Raw genomic sequence first — 20466 nt, forward strand, 5'->3', positions numbered from 1 at the left:
TGTGAATCCTCATCATCTGACGGTGCTATACAGATACATTTGGATTCAATTAAACTCCACATGTGAAATGTCCCCCTGTAGACCGGAAACTCAATGTGTTAAACACACACAGCCTGCTCAAATCATAATTGGTGAATAACTTATCAATGTTTTCAATGTACATATACTGGTATACTGTATTTTATTGATTCAATTCTTATTTTAATTGTTTGTTTCTCAGAGAAATTCACATTCTACATTATATAAAATAAAGGACAAACAATCCCATTTTTGTAAATATACTTTAATTGGTTGCTTGGTATCAGAATCACTAAAGGTTTGAGACTTGTGAGAGATACAGTACAACTGTAGATACACTTGGGGATTAATTAAGGAAAAGAGTCATAAGTATCATAGATTGAGCCAAAGCCCTGTACTTCAATGCTGAGAAAGGATAAGACAGGAAGTGGGACAAGAACATTTGCCTGGCTCTGTCTTGGGAGAAGACTATTTCCCCAGATCGCCCCTTTTGTAGATCACATGCTCCATGTCGGTGTGTTCGGATGTGTCTAGTTTGATGTCGTACTTGGCCAGGATCTTCATGATGGGCCTGATCTTCAGCCACCACTGTGTTTTAGGGATGCGGTGCCTGCAGCAGAAGGAGGAGGGATGTTACTCACCATATATTCACCATTAAATATGTCATAATTAGTGCAATAAGTTATATGGAAAACATCTGACTCAAGATCTGTGTCTGCCTTCAGTTCAGTCAGAGGCTGGAAGGTGAGCGCTCTCTTCCTCATTCCCAGCACGCAGGCAGAGTCTGGTGTGTTGGCAAAGATGCGACCTAAAGGACACAGGAATTTAAACAATTGCACTCAGACTTTACTTTACTTAAAATAGCAATACCTAAATGTAAAAATACTGCATTGCAAGCCAAATTCCTGCAATCAAAATTATACAGAAGAAATAGGAGACATGTATCGAGAATCTAAATCATGATTTTATATTTGATTTATATGATTGTATATTGTATGCATTTCTACATGAACTCAGGTTTTCATTTAAAATGAGATCCCAATTTTGATGGGATTTACCTGATTTAATAAAGGTTATCTAAGATAATGTAGCTATCAAAATGACTCATTATTGCCCCCCTGTGTGTGTGTTATATGATTACATAATTACTCATTAATTGTGTAAGTGGCATTTTAATTCTACAATTTCACAAACTTATTTTCTGTAGTTTGCATCAGCTGAACATATGTTTTGTATATAAGATTTTCATCTGCAAAGTACAGATTAATGTAGTAGAGAAAAAACTAAAGTATCTTCCTTTAAGATGTAGTAACATTTAAATAAAAGCAACAATAATAAAATGGAAAAGCTCAAGAGGGTACAAGTACATTTCATATTTTAAATATGTGCAACAGAAACCTTTGATCTGCACATACCGTGTCTGTAACACTCCTTGAGTTTGTCTGTCAGCCACAGAACGGTCTTGGCACCCATCTTTGTGCCAAAGTTTCTGTCGAAGGGTGTTGGAGTGCCACCCTGTAGACAATGAAGGACAAATGGGTTTAGCATCCATCCAATTGTAATACATCAATAACATGGAAAAGGAGGTTTTGCTGCGTGAACAGACCTGCTGCATGTGTCCGAGGACGTTCTTACGGCAGTCAAAGATGCCTTTGCCCTCCTCTGAGTACAGGTTGAAGATGAAGTCAGTAGTGTAATTGGCATTAGAGTTCTCATTCCTATCGTAGAAAGAAAAGAGACGGATTATTGAACTTTATCTGGAGCGATATGATGTGACTGATTCTTATAGTGAGCATAAGGCCTACACAGACGCAGCAGTAAAAGCTTAGGTGTTACTAATAACATTAACAATAGCTGTAATCTATGTAAGTGTTCCAGTAAATCGTGAAAGCGAGCCAGCATGCACCACAACAGGACCCTGAAACTGGAGCACCTAAATGGAAGTCATCCATCATTTATTCTATTGTTTACATACTGTGTCATACTGTTTGAAGTGAAAAGGTGCTATTTTTACAACATACATCTTGAGGAGTTGTGTCCTGTAAGAACAAATGTAACATTATACTGTACCTCAATCCATATCTGCTCCACACCTGATTAAAATCCTACCTGAGAATCAAACCTCTCTTCACTGTTGTCTTCATCTTCTCCACAAGATGCTCCACGTTCAACTATAGTCCACAGATCACAATCAGAAACAGAATCCTAGTCAACCCTCATCCTACAAACATAATTAGCATACAAGGAATACCTGGGATCCTGGAGACTCCAAGCATAAACAATTCAAAAATGGTATATCTCAAATGTCTTATTTCTTCTCAAAACATTAGTTATAAACAGAGTTTAATCATCTTAAGATAATACATATTAAAGGAAAGTTACAGTTAATTTAACTGTTGTATAACGAGCACATAAAAAAAATGGTCTACTACATCTGTGACTGTCTCCTTAAAAATGACTGACACAACGCTGCACCTAACCTTATATGACTTTAATTAAGACCCATAGTAAATATGAGCCACCAACTTAAACTGTATATAGGCTGCAATCATATGATTTTGACTGCGCTCCACCAGTACACAATCACATTAGTATTTTAAATAAGCACTAATCAAAACAGAATCACAAAACCATGATATGTCGTCATTATGAACACATTGATAGACACAGTCATGAAATGTTTGAAAGATAGAATAAAGGACCTGTGAGATATCAGAGATATGGTCTGTAGGGCCCCATATAGGATTAAGGTGGAGAGACACTTGAAACTGAAAACTTGATAAACATGTTGTGGTATCAGCTCACCTCCAGGTCTTTAATGTTGAATTTGTCCTCATAGATGTAGGCGGCATCAGCCCCAGCAGCCAGACCAGCCATAGTGGCCAGGTAGCCGCAGTACCCCCCCATTGTCTCCACGATGAACACGCGGCGCTTGGTCCCTGCTGCTGACTGCTTGATTCTGTCACAGGTCTGCAGAAAAGACACATTAGAGAAAAGCTGGGTTTTTGTATGCGTACTGTATGTGTGTATGTTTGTTTTTGAGACACTGACAGCGGTGATGGTGTTGAGGGCGGTGTCAGCGCCGATGCTGAAGTCAGAGCCGGGGACGTTGTTGGAGACGGTGGCGGGGATAACCACCATGGGAATGCACATCTCCTCGTACTTCTCTCTGGCCTGAACCAGCTCCAGGCCTCCCACAAAGGCCTGCACCGCAGCGGGGAGAAGAGGAAGAACAATTTTCATGGCTTTTTTAGTGAGATCATTCAACACTTACATGACTACTGGTTTTAAAAGGAATAAAAGCGATGACATCTTTTACCTCAAATCCACCGATGATCACCAAAGCGTGGATGTTGAACTTGGCAATATTTTGGCTGATTTCCTCCAACATTTTGCCTGGTAGAGATCTTTGGGAAACAGTGACAGATTAAAGTGTGAAACATTTTGTAGTGTGAATTGTGACAAAAGCTGAGGAAAAGAGAAACAACTTGTGTTGTACCTCTTGGTGCCCAACATTGAGCCTCCTTTTCCAGTCCAGCCTGTCACTGAAGTCCATGTGATAGGCTCAATCTGCAACAGCATTTATAATTTAATGTTTGTTATCTAACGAATATTGAAAGATGGATAACTATTTAAAAAAACAAATACAAATCACCCAGTTTGGTTTACAGCATATTTCATGTGGGTGTGTTATTTAGGGACTCTTTGAGACTAAACTTACATATACCTTTTTCAAATGTATGTATGTTATTAGTATAACCTAACCAGAGAGAACAGGTCTCTTGTCGTTTATAAAGGTTTACCATTAACACCTTGTGTGTTTATATATATATATATATTTTTTTTAATCTAATAAACTATGTTTCAAGATTACAAATAAATTGACACTTGACATACTAATATAAGAAGGTGAAATTCATACATTTGGTTGGAGGTTCAATTGATTTTAGGTGTAACAGTTTTAAACAATATGGTTTTATAATAAATAAGAATATTTCAGAAAGCATTTATTCATAACTTGGCATGTTGTTATTTTTTCACATTCTATTCACAGCATGTTTAAATCTATCTTTGCTGTTATCTTATCTACTATTTTTCAGAATCTTGACTTGTAAATTAGATCAATGATTAAATAAATAAACAGATATTAGAAGCACATGTTTTACCTAACTCTGTGAACAGACTTCACCGAACTGTAGCAAAGACAGAAGTGAACACTTACCTGTCCGTGAGCCAGACCATCGAATCCGTCATGCACAGCCAGCATGGTGTGGCCCTGGATGATTCCCATCCTGACAGCTGAGCGGACCGCAGCGTTCATCCCAGCGCACGGAGCGCCGATGTTCATGATGGCCAAATTGATGTTGCTCTGGTCAGTGAGAGAGGGACAAAGAACGAGAAGACAGAAGAGTTAGAAAATGGAGGAAAATATGTTGATTAAAACAATAAAATCATAAATGTTATTTCCATTAAGACTTATTTTTATCACAATGCAAGGGGTTTGACTTTGAATATGACCTTACCTTAACATCGGGGGGGTTGATGTGAGCCAGCAGCTTGTATGTCTTCCAGTTGTTCTCAAAACTCCTGCACATCATAAATAGATTTGAGTGTTGGTAGTTTTTCTTTTAATTATTTTATTATTCACTTCTATATTTCGTTTGACCCATTTAAAAAAATTAATTCAATTTATCCTCCAAACAAGTTTATGCTATTATAGATTCTGGAGAGTGGCACCAACAATATTGTAGATTTCTACAGATTATAGTGAATTAACAAATCAACTAAATTATAAGAAAAGTGTAAATCCATGAAAAATGTTTCTATCTGATCATTATAACCCTAAAATAAAAACATGAAGTTTGCCATTTGTCCTTAAATGATGAATACATAATAATTAAACCTTGCATTGTGCATAACAATGTCACACTTACTTTCCTCTGAGCTTGAGGGCATCTTCAAATCTGCCCTCAGCCATGGCGGCAGTAACATCTTTGGTCTGTAGCACAGTGAACAACAGAGAGTGTGAGAGAAGCAGGAGAAATCCCTTACTGTAATGTCAGCGCACATCTTATAAATCAAAACTAAATATTTTGACGTACCACTTGCACACACTCCATGAGCGGCAGTCTGACTGCCTGGTTCCCGGACAGGCTGACCACACAGGCAGGAGTGTCTGGAGTGGCCTCCAGCAGCGCCATCACCGCTTCCACACCCATCCTGCTGCCCTGGACAACACACACACAGATTCAGATCATCAGGTGTGTGTGTTTGAGCTGAACACTGTCCTTTATATAAAGTGCTGCATTCAGACATGTACCAGGATTCTGTCGAAGGCGGAGGGGGTTCCTCCTCTCTGCACGTGTCCGAGAACAGTGGTGCGGGTATCAAAGCCGAGCCTGTCAATCACCAGCTGGAGACAAAAAAAAGTAATTATGTCATTTTAGATTTGCTCCTTGGAATAATAATTTATCACACTGGTAATAGAAACAAGGGCTTGCCCCAGCATCCGAAAAGACATCCTATAAATGAAGATTCGATGAATATAATAGAAAATGTGGCAAATATTTGTATGAAGGGAAAGGAAAAACTGTGTGGGGATTAGCATGATTTGTGACTCTTAATCTATCCATTGACAACAATATGAATTTGCTTTGATCTTCCTTGTTTTGCGGTGCTTTGATTGTCTTAAATATTTGCGTCCACTGAATATAATGAAGGGTATTTATGTTGACAGCATGGCCAATTGTGCATGTCATGGTTAAGGGTGGAATGTTTCGATGTATATTTTGTGATGCATTTAATGTTGTACTATTTTTGAAATAGTAAAAACATTTTAATTCGGCAGTAAGGCTTGCCTCCTTGATCTGGTCAGATGTAATCGGTTGGCCATCTCTGGACATCGCTCCCTCAGCCACAATGATCACATTCAGGCGAGAACCTCTGGCCCTTTGCTAAAAAGAAAAAGAAAAAATCAGAGGAAAAGAAAGAGCTTTCTGACTGACACATGTTGTATTGTTTCCTCTGAAATGCATTATCTTCTGCAAATAAAGACACACATACGTCTGCCAGCCTCCTGCACAGATGGTCCTCCCAGCCATCATCTGGGGGCATCTCTGGAATGAAGACCCAGTCGGCCCCGCAGGACAGAGCCGACACCAGGGCCAGGTACCTGCAGACAGACCCACAAGATTAACCCATGTGCCAGAAATATCTCTACAATATTCAGCCATCAATATAGGATGGCGAAGTCCCTCCCCTTCTGGTGGACCTCCATGGGACCTTATTTCGGAAAAATTATGTATTGAAGTGAATGGAGAGAGAAAGATTATCTTTCGATCCCGTTTGAATTGTGCCACGAATTACACATATGATGTTTGTCAATTTAAAAGATCATTTTACAAGTCAAAAAAAAAAAAATGTCGTAAAACTGTGAAGTAACACTTTTTTTTGTGTGTAACCGCTCAATGAACTACATCTCCCGTCTCGCACCACACACCAAGACGGCCGTCACGTTGACACATTTCACTTCTTTCTTTCAGAATGAGGCGGAAAGTATTAAAAGAGGTGAAAATCACTACAAGTCTGGGCATGTTGAGAGCTGTACATACACACAAGGGGAGTTAGTCAGTTCCGTAAGAGCCAGCATGCGGGACCGGGATTCTGGGATTTGTAGTCTTTCTAGTTGCATATTTTTCATAGTCTTATATTTCAACAGTTTTACGACAAACTGTGACTTTTTTGACATGGAAATGATTTTTTTAAGATTGACAAACATCATATGTGTAATTCGTGGCACAATTCAAACGGGATCGAAAGATAATCTTTCTCTCTCCATTGACTTCAATACATACTGTTTCCGAAATAAGGTCCCATGGGTCGGAAGTAGATGGGCGGGACTTCGCCTCTCTATTGGATGAGAACATCTTGATTCCTTAGGTGGATTTACTTAATCCCAGGTCTGTTCAATTGGCGCCTCATAGGTTAAATCTGGCCCTTTAAGGACCTTATTCCGGCCTTTTTGTCATTAATAGAAACAATTCTTAAAATATTTTAAGATGTGTTTAAAGTTGAATTGTTGTTTTTTTAACTCCCGTCCATCAGCCCTGCTATTGATGCTGTTACAGACTGTTAAAAGCAGTATCCGTCTTCTAGCATAATCATGAATGTGAATATGGTAGGCGTTGATTTTTAGATTGGAATGTTAATAAATACAGACACACAAGTTACTGACCCACAGTGTCTGCCCATCACTTCCAGGATAAATGTCCTCTGGTGGCTGTGGATGAACAGAAAGCATTTTGTACAAATAAGAAAAGTAAACATTGGCAAGGATAATTTGTACAATGACATAAAAAGTACACACATTTTAAGTAAACAATACAGAATCAGACTTCACAAAACATTGAAAGTGTCAGTTATTTGTTTAGTTCTGGCTGAATTGTATTGCTTTGCATTAGAAATGTGATGCTTCATATACTTCATGTCTACTGCACTGTACTGCTGCTATGACCTTCATTCAAATGTGTATGTTGTATATTGAAGTGAATCTCCTCAATCACGCCTGGACGAGGGGTGACAGCGATGTCTGACCTCTGAGCGGTCGTGGTGATGGCGTCCACCACCTCGATGATGCGGTGCAGGGCGGAGTCAGTGCCAATGGTCATGTCGGTGCCACAGAAGTCGTTGTCGATGGAGCCCACCATGCCCACGATGTTCAGATGGCAAGATTGCTTGGCTTCCGCTTCAGAAATCGAACCTGCATAAAAACAAAAACGGCAAACAGAGATGTAACGTTAATAAAAAGAAGAATATAAAAGCCTGTCAACATTTTGTTTTCCTTTACACAGGAATGATCTCTGGTTTAAAATGTAATTGCCTCCCTATCAAAGACAACATATCAAATATTTCCCCCACCCAAAAAACCCCCGAAACAACTGTGATACTCTGCTGGAAAACCACATAAATGTCTAAACAAAATTGAATCTTAATGCATCAAATAGCTGTTGTGATATTGAGTCCAAGGTGTTGGATACTTTATAAAGGGTTTGTAAGAGAAGACCCATAAGTTATTTCACCTCATCTTTAACGATATTATAATGGACAGAGAGGACATGCTAAGATTTTGGCACAGTTGAGGGGATGAGGCTGTTGATGATGTCACTCAGGACCAGGGTTCGAGTTATGTGGGAGCTGAGCTCCCACAAGGAGGGGTCTGAGCTCCCACAAGGAGGGGTCTGAGCTCCCACGGACGCAGTGAAATCATACATCTGTGGGGGTCGCTAATACATTACCAACAACAATTATTTTAATCACAAATAATGCATGTGTCAATGTAATGAGTATTATTTACGTTAACGAGGTAAATAGGCTAAAAGAAAAACATGTTTTCCAAAATAACTACGCATTCTCTTGAATAACAATGCACTGCACCTCCAAGGTGCGCAATACATTATTGTGCAATCTATGCCTGTGAGCGTGCTGCGCGAGCCGAGATGATGTGTTATGTGGTATGCGTAGTTGAAGCTTTTCATATTTAAGTTTGTAACAAGTAGAGGGCTGCTGCTGTGCGCGCGTGTGTGTGTGTGTGTGTGTGTGTGTGTGTGTGTGTGTGTGTGTGTGTTTGAGTGTGCGTGTGCGTGCACGCGCGTTAGTTTTAAAGACCCCATGGAGCTCAGTTTATAACTCGAACCCTGCTCAGGACTCCTCACAGCCTCCATGTTTGTTTACCAGCGGTGACGAGATCTCCCAGCAGCCCGCTCCACTCGCTCCTGAACGCGTCGGCTCCGGTCAGACTGCCGTCCCCCCCGATCACACACAGGTTGGTGATGCCCAGCTTCACCAGGTTGCAAGCGGCCTTCGTACGACCCTCTCTGGTGCGGAAGTCCTTGCTGCGGGCGCTGCCGATCACAGTTCCTCCCTGACATGGAGGAGGATAAGGGGTTTTTAAAACAGTTACTGATACACACTTATTTCCTGGGTTTGGAGGAAGAAGAATTAAATTATGTTGAAGTGTTTGCTGACACAGTTATGTCAGTTATCCAATATATTTTTACTGTGGGATGAGCATCACTGAGGTTTTATGAAATTGTGGAATTAGACTCATTACGTAGTAAGGCTGCATCATGCTTAACAACACAGGCACTGAACAAGCGACATCCTTGAAAGCTTACCAGCACCCGTTCCCACTCCAATGCTCACTTCAAACACTTCATTCATCTGAGCATATCATTCTCCTATCCTCTTGCAGGCCTCTTTATTTAGTCAATGATCATTCAGAAAGAAAATGGTAACCCTGAGCTTTATAGTGTCGCATTTCCATCACCCTTCAGTTGCAGGGATGAGAACATTTGATATCATCACTCAACATTTCCTAAATGTTGAGGAAGCTTTTGACTCTGAGTGAGTGGTGTGTTAAAGGTTAAAATATCAGGTCAGGTTAGGTTCACTTTCTAGGAGATCCGTATATTAAAAGATCAGAACAATAATTAAAAATGCCTAATTTGTAGTACTTCAGATTGTTTTGCTATAATAAAATCATTTGAAGGAAAGTGGTGTAATGATGTCTGCATGGTTTGACACCAGCAAAGGTGAGTGAAGCTTTTTGGGGGGTGAACTGACGCTTTAAAAACACCACCAACAATCTTGTGTGCAGATCACTCACCAGCTGAAGCATCATGGACACACTCTCCCATGTGGCGAGGTGAATGTTGTCTCCTCCATCCACCAAGCCCTGGTAGCCCTGCAAAACACACAGCACAAGAGTCAAGAGTCACAGTATATACTAAGATAAGGTCTTAATTTTAACTCCAAGGTTAATATTTTAATGCTTTTTTCATATTTTAACTGTAGTTTTCCTTCATAATATTTATTTTCTTTTGAATACTCTGTCTTTGTTTTTAATTAAATGCTCTCTTGCTCATGGTTTGCATCATTACACAAAATCAATGTCCTTTCAAGGTTAAGCCTGTATACTTGGCAATTAACTGGATTCTAATATAATAGAAACATTTCCAATAGAGAATTGGTCAAAATATAAAGAATATGTTGCTTTTAAAATAATGCTGTGACACCTTTTTTTCATAACATAAATAACGCACAAATTAATTAAGAATTAAGAATCCTTTAATTATTTGTATTTACAATTTATAACATGCGTGCTGTATGCTCCCCGTACCTCATGAACAAAGTAGACCTTTGCTCCGGTGTAGAGACCAACTCTGACTGTGGCTCTCACAGCAGCGTTCATACCTGAGACACAAAGGACATGAAATGAGTCTCATTCACTCATATTATTTCATAGTATAGCATAATGACAGACTCTGCTCTATTAACACTTCCTGTCAGATTTCAGCTTGAGACTTAACCTTTAAGTGACTGGCACATTGGCACTAGATGAGACAAAAATAGTCACATGTAAAGGACAGAGTGAGTTCATGAGACTCTATGTCTTGTGTAGCATCGTTCCCCTGGATGGGCAGCACACTAAAGGCCACTGCATGAGCTTGTGTTGTGACAGGATGGCATGTTGCGGCTCTTGTTTCAGCAGACAGCAGCTGTGGATGGGGGCGTTTCTCTCCTTAATACCAGAAAAAGGTCAACTCCACTAAATTTAGCCCCGAAGAAGTAAAATCAGGGAACGGTTGGGCACATAATTATTGGTTGGACTCAGGTTTGAAGAGCGGGAAAATTAGATTTTGAGAACTTTCAACTTTAAGTGGAGTAATTGTCTGAAGCTGCTTAATGTCAGTTTTTAGGCAAAGCACAAAATAAAATGTGCAGCAGATAAAGTGCATAAGCTTTAGAAATCAATTTTGAGATAGGCCTGCTTACTCTTTGTCAAACATCTACTCAAATAATTGATGTATTTGTCATCTTTTTATACTGCAACAAATGATGTATTTCAAATAAACTCATGAGCACATCTCTGGTAAACACACGTTTTAAAGTGATACTTTTGCATGATATCTTGTTGAGAAACTCAGTTTAACATATCTTTTGATTGAATTGATTATTGGATTGGTGGAATGGTGGCTCACCGATATTTCTTTAGTCAAGGACATCCCTATAGTTCAGGCAGGGGCTGCTAAACCTATCACTTGTAAGGACATTTGAAGTTTTCCTGGATACACTGCAGGTGTTTTGAATCCGAGAGACTGACAGCTGGCCTTCAACTGTAACACTTCCTGGAAGAAATGTTGCTTGCCCTTTCTGTTATTTGGCTCCTGGATTTACTTTGGATGCCATGCAAAGAACTAAACATGATACATCAGTGGCTGCGGCAAGATCAAAAGGTTGGTTGGGATTCAGCAGCGAAGCCAGAGTTCAAACCCTCTGACTCGTATTGTAACAGTTTATTCAAAACAATCTTAAAATAAATGACTCATCCTTTGCTCACCTTGTGCGTCTCCTCCTGACGTCAGCACGGCGATGGAGCGTCCGAGCCCCATCTTTGTGGGGTCCAGGGTGGGATGGAGAACACTGGACATGTTGCCAGAGGATGGGCACGACAAAGGGAAAAGAAAAGGAGAAAGAACAAAGCTGTTCTCTCTTCTGCTCCTCAGGGGAGGCACGAGTAAAGGCACAGGCTTTATAGACTGCTGCTGCCCGAGCCCCCTCCCACTGACTCCCTTACCTCCTCTCTTACAGCTCTCCTAAATATACTTCAGGCCCACTAACACCTGCAGCGGACAGTTACAGACAGTGGGACACAATGGCACATAGCACTCACATTTTGAATGCGTTTCAAATTAGTTTTTTCCAAATAATGTGTACAAAGCAACAAAGTCATGAAAAGGATTTTGAACTTATTTTGACACTTCAACATATGAAATGTATGTAGGACTGTCGCTCCCAAAAATCTCCTCACTATTTCCCCAAACTTATGTCTGCATTATATTTTTATACATTTCTTTATGCATTTATTGGCATTTTTTTTTAAATTAATTTCTCCGAACTTCATTTATGACATTTGACATTTAATAACCTAAAAAAAAACTGCCTGTCAGAATCGAGCTGATTCAGCAGCAGGGTGTGTTTCACATACCGTCATTACCATCTTCTCTGTGAACAGGATACCGTGTCGCATGGTGTTGAAATGTGCACCTTGTTTCCAGAAAAAGGCTTTAACATCTGCCCCAGAGGCAGCCTGGTGAATGAAAGTCAACCCGATGTATCTGGTTTCATTCATTTCAGGATGTGTGACTTTTATTTAGTCTATTGTTTATTCATTTGAATGAAAGTTTTTTTATGCCGCTGTGTTGGTCAGGAATCCCTTGTCAAGGATATTATTGAATCTCAATAGTCACATTTCTGGTCAAATATAAAAAAGGTATAAAACAGTCTCTCCTTCAACAGTCCAAAATTCCAACATTTTCAATTTACTAAGGGGAGAGAAGAGCAGCAAATTGTGATATTTGAGCACCTTCAATAAACAAATATGATACTTTTCCTTCACAAATTACTTAAGTTCTTGATTATCAAAAGTTGTTGACAATTCACTTTCTGTGGATCGAACAAATTGTTAAATCATTCAGCACTGAAGCTAACAATATGGTGGAAATGTATCATAAGTCTACTTTAAGCATAAATAGGTCACTGTAACTCAAGCTTTCAACAGACAGGGTGTCGCCTTGACCATTGTCAGGGAAATTACCATATGGATGTAAGGTAATGTGATCACCATGTATGCATTGTTACTCGTCTAGCCACCAATCTTCAATGGCCTGTAATGTAGAATTTGATTCCTGTGTCTCTTCCTGTATAACATACTTTCTTTTGTAACCTTGTCAGATCTTGTACTACATTGCTAATGTAACTCTTAATTAAATAACACAACTTGGTTTAAACTTGTAGATGTGTTAATTTCTTAATAGAAGGTGATTAAGTATGGATTTCCAGCACAAACTATTTAGTGTTTTTAGAAATGTAACGGTTGTTCGACCTCAACTGCCTGGTAAATGTCAACAGTTTAAAAATTCTGTGTAGAAAGTTTGTAAAAGCTCCTCCAGAAAGGTGCAAGACATTATACAAGTGTAGGATTTAGACAAATGATTGTGACACCCCATTAAATAATTTTAAGAGCTGAAAAAAAATACAAATCCAACATGGTCAGACAGTTACATATACATTTATTATAAACACTGTACATAAAGAAAACACAAATAACTCTAGTGTGACGCTCTGAGCCATCCTAATCTATCTGTATACAAAAGCTTTAACACTGATTAAGTCTTTAATTACCTTTTAAAATATGTATTAGTTTTATTAGAGTGCCTACTGTTTAAAATATGCATCATTTAACAGAGTATTTTTATTTTCTTAGGAAAGCATTTAATGAGCTCAGTTATAAAGATTCAAAAAAACAAAAAGGTATCTAACACAATTTAACTAGCAGCGTTCTTTGGACTTTAGTTAAGGCTGACAACAACAGTGTGGGGACCAATCAGTTCAATTTAAAAAGTATTATCAGTACTCCAGAGGGACCTCATCTCCTCCGGATATTACCAGTAACACAAATACTGTACTTGTAGTGCAAAGTCATCTCTCCTGCAGCGGGGAGCTGCTCGGAGAAGAACAGCCGGACAAGCCGATTGGAACAAATGTCTGGAAAACAAAAAAGAAAACATGCAAATTCAATTGTGTCTGTGCGCACATACAGGGAATGTTTAATATGCTTTCAAGGGCCATATGCTTCAAATTAAATAACTTTAATAATAACTTGTCAGATTGTAGCTCTACAATGTGTTGGAGCATTTTGTGTTGTAAAATAAAGGATTTGTTCAATATTTTCTGAATATGTTTATTAAATTTTTTGCTTTCTAAGAGTGTACTTGTGAATGTTCTAAATACTTAAACCATGCTTAGATTTGGTCTGTGGTGTGGACCTGGGATATAGCATCAGTCTGCCTCAGCCTTCGCTGTAAGCATGGTTGTCTAATTCTCAATGTCATCATCGTAATATATGCTGTTTTATTACACATTAATAACTGCATAGGTATGAATAATTTAATCAGTTTAAATAGGACATTTTGCACATCATGTTTTGATCTGGTGACCTAGGCTGAATATTTGTCCTTTTAAACACTTGGTTGACCTATTGATTGTTTAAAAGAATTTCAATTTGAAAACGAATATATTTGTCATGTCATTTAATATTGCAACGCTTCATTAATACTGTTCTGTAAATGCACAGCGTGTGTACTCACAAAGGACTCTTGGAAGTGCAGTGTGTAAGCCAGGGGGTTCTCACAGCGGGGCCAGGGGGGGAGGAGGCAGGGAGCGTTAGGGACAGAACAGTAGGAGGCCACCTCCTCGTCCATACGCAGCTCCTCCGGAGCAGAAAGACGCTTCCGCAGCAGCGCCATGGCTAAACTCAGAGTAGAAGGCTTCTGGGATATGAGGTCTATAATAGAAGAAATGAAACCTTAAAATATATTCACAGTCACAGTCAGGAAAGATGTAGACTTTGAGATGCGAGTGTTACCTTTGTGCAGACTTTGTGCAGGGTTGATCTGACAGGCAGACGCAGGCCTCGTCTCTTCATGTACGGGCAGCACCGGGCCATGCTCCTCCTGGCGGACGGAGCTCTCCTGCTTCTCAAAACGTGGAGCTCTTCGCAACGTTTTGCCCGTCGAGAAAAAAATGACAGACTCTCTCTGCGGTGCTTGGAAGAATGGCTGTCGTCCCACAATCCTCTGCTCCTCCTCTTCATCCCTGTCGGTGCTGACCCCGCTCGCTTCTACCTTTACTTCATCGTGCGCTTTAGCCTAGAGGAGTGAGGGTTGACACCAAACACCAACAGACATTTAACAATACATCTTAAATAAATAACATCCCTTTTTATTTTGTGTTCACTTCTTACAGTTGCGTTTTGAGTCGGGAGCTGCTCTGCTCGTTTCTCAGGATGTTTGTCGGCCACATGTGTGCTCTGCTCTTCCTCCTCATCATCAAATAACCTCTGCATGATCTCCTGATAACAGACAAAAAAATAAAATGAATTATGATACAAAACCTATGATGAGGTCAAAAAACTTTAGCTGTTGATGAATTAAATGTATAGCTAAATTGAAAACTCTTCAAGAACAATTTGTTTTTTGCCTGAAACTGTATCTGCACACACAGATTATGTTTCCCATTTTGTTTTGTTTCAAGACTTTCAAACTGATTTGTGTAAAGCCCTCTAGACAAATTATGAAATGGACATGACTTTCTGCTCTCGCCTTCTTTTGTGGTTTAAGGTTGGATTTGCAGCGCTGCAGCCCGGGAGTGATGGCGAATGGTGACTGATGTGATGACAGAGGCCATTTCTGAAAACAGCAGCATGGTGAGATAAGGGAGAGACTCTGACAACATAACAAACAGATTTATAATCATACAATATACGTGTAATACTGACCATAGCAGACATGGGCCGATGTCTGGTGCTGGGGACCCTCTGAGGGGTCCATTGCTTCTGCGGAGTCTCTTTGAGTGCTCGAACTGAAAATTAAACAGCAGCGTCACGTCAGGGTAAAAGGACAAAGATATAAGAAGGTTTCATAAGAAGAACAACGATTCTGCATCTTACCTACTGGTCCCTCGGTTGCCTCCGCACGATTCTTTCTAACCGGCACTCTCTGAGCCTAAGACAGCAGGTGAGGCAGTACGTTAAACTGTGCGTGTCGTTCAAAAGCAATGTGATAAGCTTATTTAAAACAAATTGCCAGAGTGAAAACATATTGTTTGCAAACATACATTTATGATTGACGTGCCTCTGCCTGGACAGACAGAGATTCTGGGCGTGGCCCCCAGAGGCCATTCAGCCTTCACTCCTTCATTCTGCAGGATACTTTGCAGTGCAGCAACGTCTGGGGAGGACTGCCCAGACTTCATGAATCCTGGAAGAAGAGCACAAAGAGCTTTGATTCAAGAATGACATGTTGCTGTGTTACATGGAGTTATGTCCAGAACTATTTCTTAGTCGGTCTGTAATGAATGTAGAAACAGAGTTAGAACAACATTTCCCAGATGCTCAAAAACGACTTTTCCAATAGGCTTCCAATTTTAAAAGAGATGTAAGTGATGAATGTAGTTGTGCAAATGTAGGCCTTACAGGGTAATAACCACAAAAAAACAGCATCCCCAAAATAACAAGATATCGCTTTACAATTCTTCGACTGGTTTGACTGAAAAATACTGATGTGAGGAAAGGGAAAGTGAGGAATCATAGAGTGCCACAGTGACGCGTCCTAAAACCCGGAAGTCATTTTCAAATCATAAATCTATCGATCATAAATCTATCGATTAGATTTATGATTTGAAAATGATAAAAGTAGGGTAGACATGTGGATATTATCCGGCTGAACAAAACGTGATATGTCTCTTCAATGTGTGTCAACCACAGACCTTATTTCGAGCTATTTTCCAAAATCCTATGGAGAAATTGCATTGGTTTTTGTCGAAGGAACCGGAAGTGGTAAAATGCTAACTTACTTCTGGGTTTTAGGACGCGTCACTGTGGCACTCTATTGTGAATGGGTTTAACAACTTGTTTATTCAGGTACACATTATGTTTCTGAACTTACCTGAAATGGGTCCTGATTTGTGTCGACTACTCATGATAGACACTCTCTGGGGCTGCAAACAAGAGAATCACCAGCACATTTTTATTAAAACAAAAAGAAAATCGATTAAAAATGACTATTCCAACAAAGCGTAATCAAAACCTCAATAGCTACCACATCAGTTAAAGTGTAGGGACCAAAACACATTGTAAAAAAATAAAGAAAAGAGCAATTATAAAAACACACTCACCAGATTGTTATACAGTTTTGAGTGTGGAGTTGTAGATCCCAGACCTGTGGCACTCAGTCCTTCATTACAGAGGATACTGAGCAAAGCAGCGTGATCCGACTGGAAGTTATCCCCTTTGTCTGAAATACATAAAGTGTCTGGTTATAATGGGCTATGATTCTAGCTATGCAACTAACAATAAGCTAAAAGTGTTTTTGCAGCAAGACATACATGAGGTCACCTAATAACTGGAAACAGAGTGCATTAACAAATACATTTGAAGATGTGCAAATATAGGCTGCAAATACATTGAAATGTATTGTGCACAGAACAAATAAGTATGCTTTTGAAAAGACAAACAGGCAACAACACAATCAACTCACCGGTTGAACTTTTGGGGTGCTGCGCGGTCAGCTGCATGTTCTGGGTAGCATGGGATGTCTTGGCTGGATCTTTGAGACTGAGCAGGCTCATGTTATCCGAGCAGGAATCTGCACTAACAGCAGGCTCTGCAGAAGAATCCTCTTTGCTCTGAGGCACAGCGTTATTAGGAATAGCCTTTCCTTTAAATGTCCCTGTTCCTTTGGTTAAATCTATATTTTGCATTAAGGCAGCCGGATGTTTAGTAGGCTTTGCATTTACGTTTTGGGTTTTAAGATGAGAATTGCATACACTGTTATCAGCATTAGTGCCAGTTCTTGATAGTGACACAGTGCAAGGCTCTTGATTTTCATGGCCCAGTCTCGAGCTCTTGGGCTGACAAAAGTTGAAAGGTACAACCCTGGTGTAACGCTTTTTCTTCCTCGTTTTCCCCTGTAGAAAAAAAAATAAAGTATTAAGAACAAATGCTTGATCCGATTAAAACATTGAAATATGCAGGACAGGAAGAAGTAACTCACAGCAAGAGGTTTGTCCTCCCACTTATAATGAGATCGACCGAAGTCGGATGTGGTCTGAAGATGAAGGGACTTGGCAAGCACAGGAAGCCGACTAATACCTGGTCGCACGGCTGCCCTCCGACCCATTTCTGATTTGACTGGATCCTGATTCTCAATATTATGGTTGGAAAGGTGATGTGCAGAGAGGAGTTTGGAAGGCTTTGGGTGTGCAGGCATTTTGTTATTTTCATTCTTTGTTCTGTGTAAAGAAAACCAGTCAGTTACCAAAATAATAAATGCAATTATAGTTTGACAATGTTTGAACAGTTGCAATTTTTACTTTCAGATAAATAAATATCTCTCCTGGTTTTTATTCAACAAAAAATGTAAAAGTTTGCAAATGTTAAATGAAGAGGCAAGCAGGCATATTTAACTTTCACTGAATAAAATACAAAAGCATGCACACAGTTTGGTACTTTGTACCAGCTGCCCCAGACAAAGACAAGAGGTTTTTATTTCTAGCACTAAGAGCAAAGGAAAATAAAGTGAACACATATCTCTAAAACTGGCTTACCTCGTCAACTCACTGCGGATTTTGTTGTGGCTTTGTTGACGAAGGACTGGAGAGGAGTCCATATTGAAAGCAAGGTGTGAGGAGCAACTAGAGGACCAACAAATGGCAACACAAAAGATCAACAACACTTGAAACACAATAAGGGTTAATGGCAAACTTGCACCAACAGAAACCTTTATATAGACAGTATATAAATATATCAGACTACAAGTCCTTCCAAAGTTTAAAATCACATTATCCACTCCGAATTTAAATAGAAAGCATACTAGGTCAGTTTAAGACGAGCAGAAGCCTGAGTGGTTAATGTCTTTTCTCGCTAGCACATGCTAGATACGCACAGAGCCGTTTAAAAGGAGTCGTTACATACTTTACAAGAAGAAATGTCCCGCTGTAACTTCCTTCTGTGCGTCCAAAAAAGTATTCCTGATAGGATTAAGCCCAAAATATATGTTTTTAGGAGTTTAAAGGTCCCTTGTTTTGTCCCTTTCACACCGCAGTGGGCTGTCAACTTCCTGAACCCGCAGCAGTTTGTAAAAAGCGCGTTTAGCTATTGGTCGTAACTTAAGGCCGTATCAACCAATGAATGTGCGTTCTTAAGTCATTGCAATATTGTCGACCAATCAGGAACGCATTTTCATAAACAGCTCCATGGTAACGACCATAGGTAACGACGCGTACATTGTTTAATCACGTGGTTGCTTTTTGCCGCGGACTGACTGAGTGGAATAGATTAATGTCGCCAAAACGCAGCCGAAGAGCAACACACATCAGCAACAAGAAGCCACTGCTACGAAAAACCAAATAAAATACACCACAATAAGTACAATTATAGTACTTTAAGAAGCATAACACATTGAAAACATGGCATAATATGGAGCAAGATTTGTCTCGGTTGTCTTTGAGTTTTGTCTGGATATGTTAGTGGTATTAGTGGAGGCAGTTTGTATTATGTATTTTCTTGGTAGGCCTATGTATTTTCTTCTCTTTATTTATATTTCAAGGTGTTGTAAATTAGAGTTTACTCCAAACACAAATGAACTCAGTGCATCTGGTTCATGTGTTGATCATTTATTTGTATTGTGATTTGATTTCTATACCCAAACAAATCTAACTATCAATACTAAAGATACACAACTACACCGCAGTTAGTTTACTCCCAAAGGGCCTCTAGAGGTCATTGTTTGTCGTGCCATCTTTGGAGTTAGCAGCAGTCTGATATAAGAGTTAGTAGACATTTGATTATGGTTACCTCTCACTTATTTAATGACTACATAATTTATTTGAATCCCTTGACAAATGGTGAGATGAGGTGACATCAGGCTGACGTTAAATGGCTAGCAGGTGAGTTACTCTTGCAGTTTGTTTATTGTTAAAACAATGTAAAAGACTCAATAAACAATTAATGTTAACTTTTAGGCGTAGCTTTGTTTTAGCTTGTCCTGAAGCTAACAGCTAAAGGCTCATTCGTCATAAATAAACGGACTCAGAGAGCTAACAATGGACCAACAGTTTAAGAAAAAACAAAACTAGCTTCACCATTTTTTTTCTCACATTTCGACTAATTACGCCTCCTAGAGAATTCCAATGTTTAATTTCTATAGTATATCCAGTCCCTGAAGTCAACAGAGGTGCTAAGTACTAAGTAGTAGGCTACATATTGACTCAAGTAGTAGCTGTACCTTATTGCAATTTGAAAGTATTGAGTATTTATTAATACTACTTCATATATAAGGAGCATTTATTTGACAACTGTAATGGTATTTTTATCAGAACAAGATTTTGCTGACAAAAAATATATTTATGATAAAACATGATAACTTGTTTTAAACGAGAGTAGGCTACCATACATATAAGCAGCTTGTCAAAATGATCTCCACTTGGACCAACTTTATACATCATGAAAATGCTGATTACACCTTAATGCATCAAACAAAGCCTACTAAAATAGCATTAAACTATAAAGATAATACATCTGTTTAAAATACACTAAAGTATACTATGTACCAAGTACTTGGACTTGATAATAATAATTTCTTTGTTATAATATTTCTTCTTTAAAGGCCCTTTATACTTCTTTCAACATTGGAAGGCAGGATCACAGATCATGTAGTAAACGATCAGACCCTCCCTCTCCCTCACTGAGTGTGAGCGGCCTGCAGGGGTCGCTGCCTGCAGCCCAGCCAGGCACAATGCCCTTCTGACAGCAGCAACACAGTGTGGGTG

General features: G+C 39.4%; 2 protein-coding genes across 2 annotated transcripts; both read right to left on the reverse strand.

Moving 5' to 3' along the window:
• Positions 1–284: 284 nt before the first annotated feature.
• Positions 285–11574, reverse strand: LOC117494044 (ATP-dependent 6-phosphofructokinase, muscle type-like). The gene is made up of 22 exons (XM_034144689.1): positions 11417–11574; positions 10196–10269; positions 9683–9760; positions 8749–8938; positions 7612–7777; positions 7253–7297; positions 6082–6190; positions 5877–5972; positions 5339–5431; positions 5121–5246; positions 4953–5017; positions 4542–4605; positions 4241–4387; positions 3518–3588; positions 3338–3425; positions 3070–3222; positions 2824–2988; positions 2128–2189; positions 1625–1736; positions 1434–1533; positions 721–826; positions 285–628 (listed from the first exon to the last, which is right to left on the reverse strand). Exons 1-22 carry the CDS (start codon positions 11505–11507, stop codon positions 487–489), a joined length of 2343 nt encoding a protein of 780 aa, XP_034000580.1. The 5' UTR covers positions 11508–11574; the 3' UTR covers positions 285–486.
• A 1557-nt stretch (positions 11575–13131) lies between these two features.
• troap (trophinin associated protein) lies at positions 13132–18755 on the reverse strand. The gene is made up of 14 exons (XM_034144691.1): positions 18611–18755; positions 18244–18330; positions 17691–17928; positions 17175–17604; positions 16813–16931; positions 16584–16635; positions 15754–15896; positions 15587–15641; positions 15416–15498; positions 15240–15326; positions 14882–14989; positions 14504–14786; positions 14226–14422; positions 13132–13623 (listed from the first exon to the last, which is right to left on the reverse strand). Exons 2-14 carry the CDS (start codon positions 18303–18305, stop codon positions 13558–13560), a joined length of 1923 nt encoding a protein of 640 aa, XP_034000582.1. The 5' UTR covers positions 18306–18330; positions 18611–18755; the 3' UTR covers positions 13132–13557.
• Positions 18756–20466: the final 1711 nt, after the last annotated feature.

The sequence above is a fragment of the Trematomus bernacchii genome, unplaced genomic scaffold (genome assembly GCF_902827165.1).
Source record: "Trematomus bernacchii unplaced genomic scaffold, fTreBer1.1, whole genome shotgun sequence".
Classification (NCBI taxonomy): domain Eukaryota; kingdom Metazoa; phylum Chordata; class Actinopteri; order Perciformes; family Nototheniidae; genus Trematomus; species Trematomus bernacchii.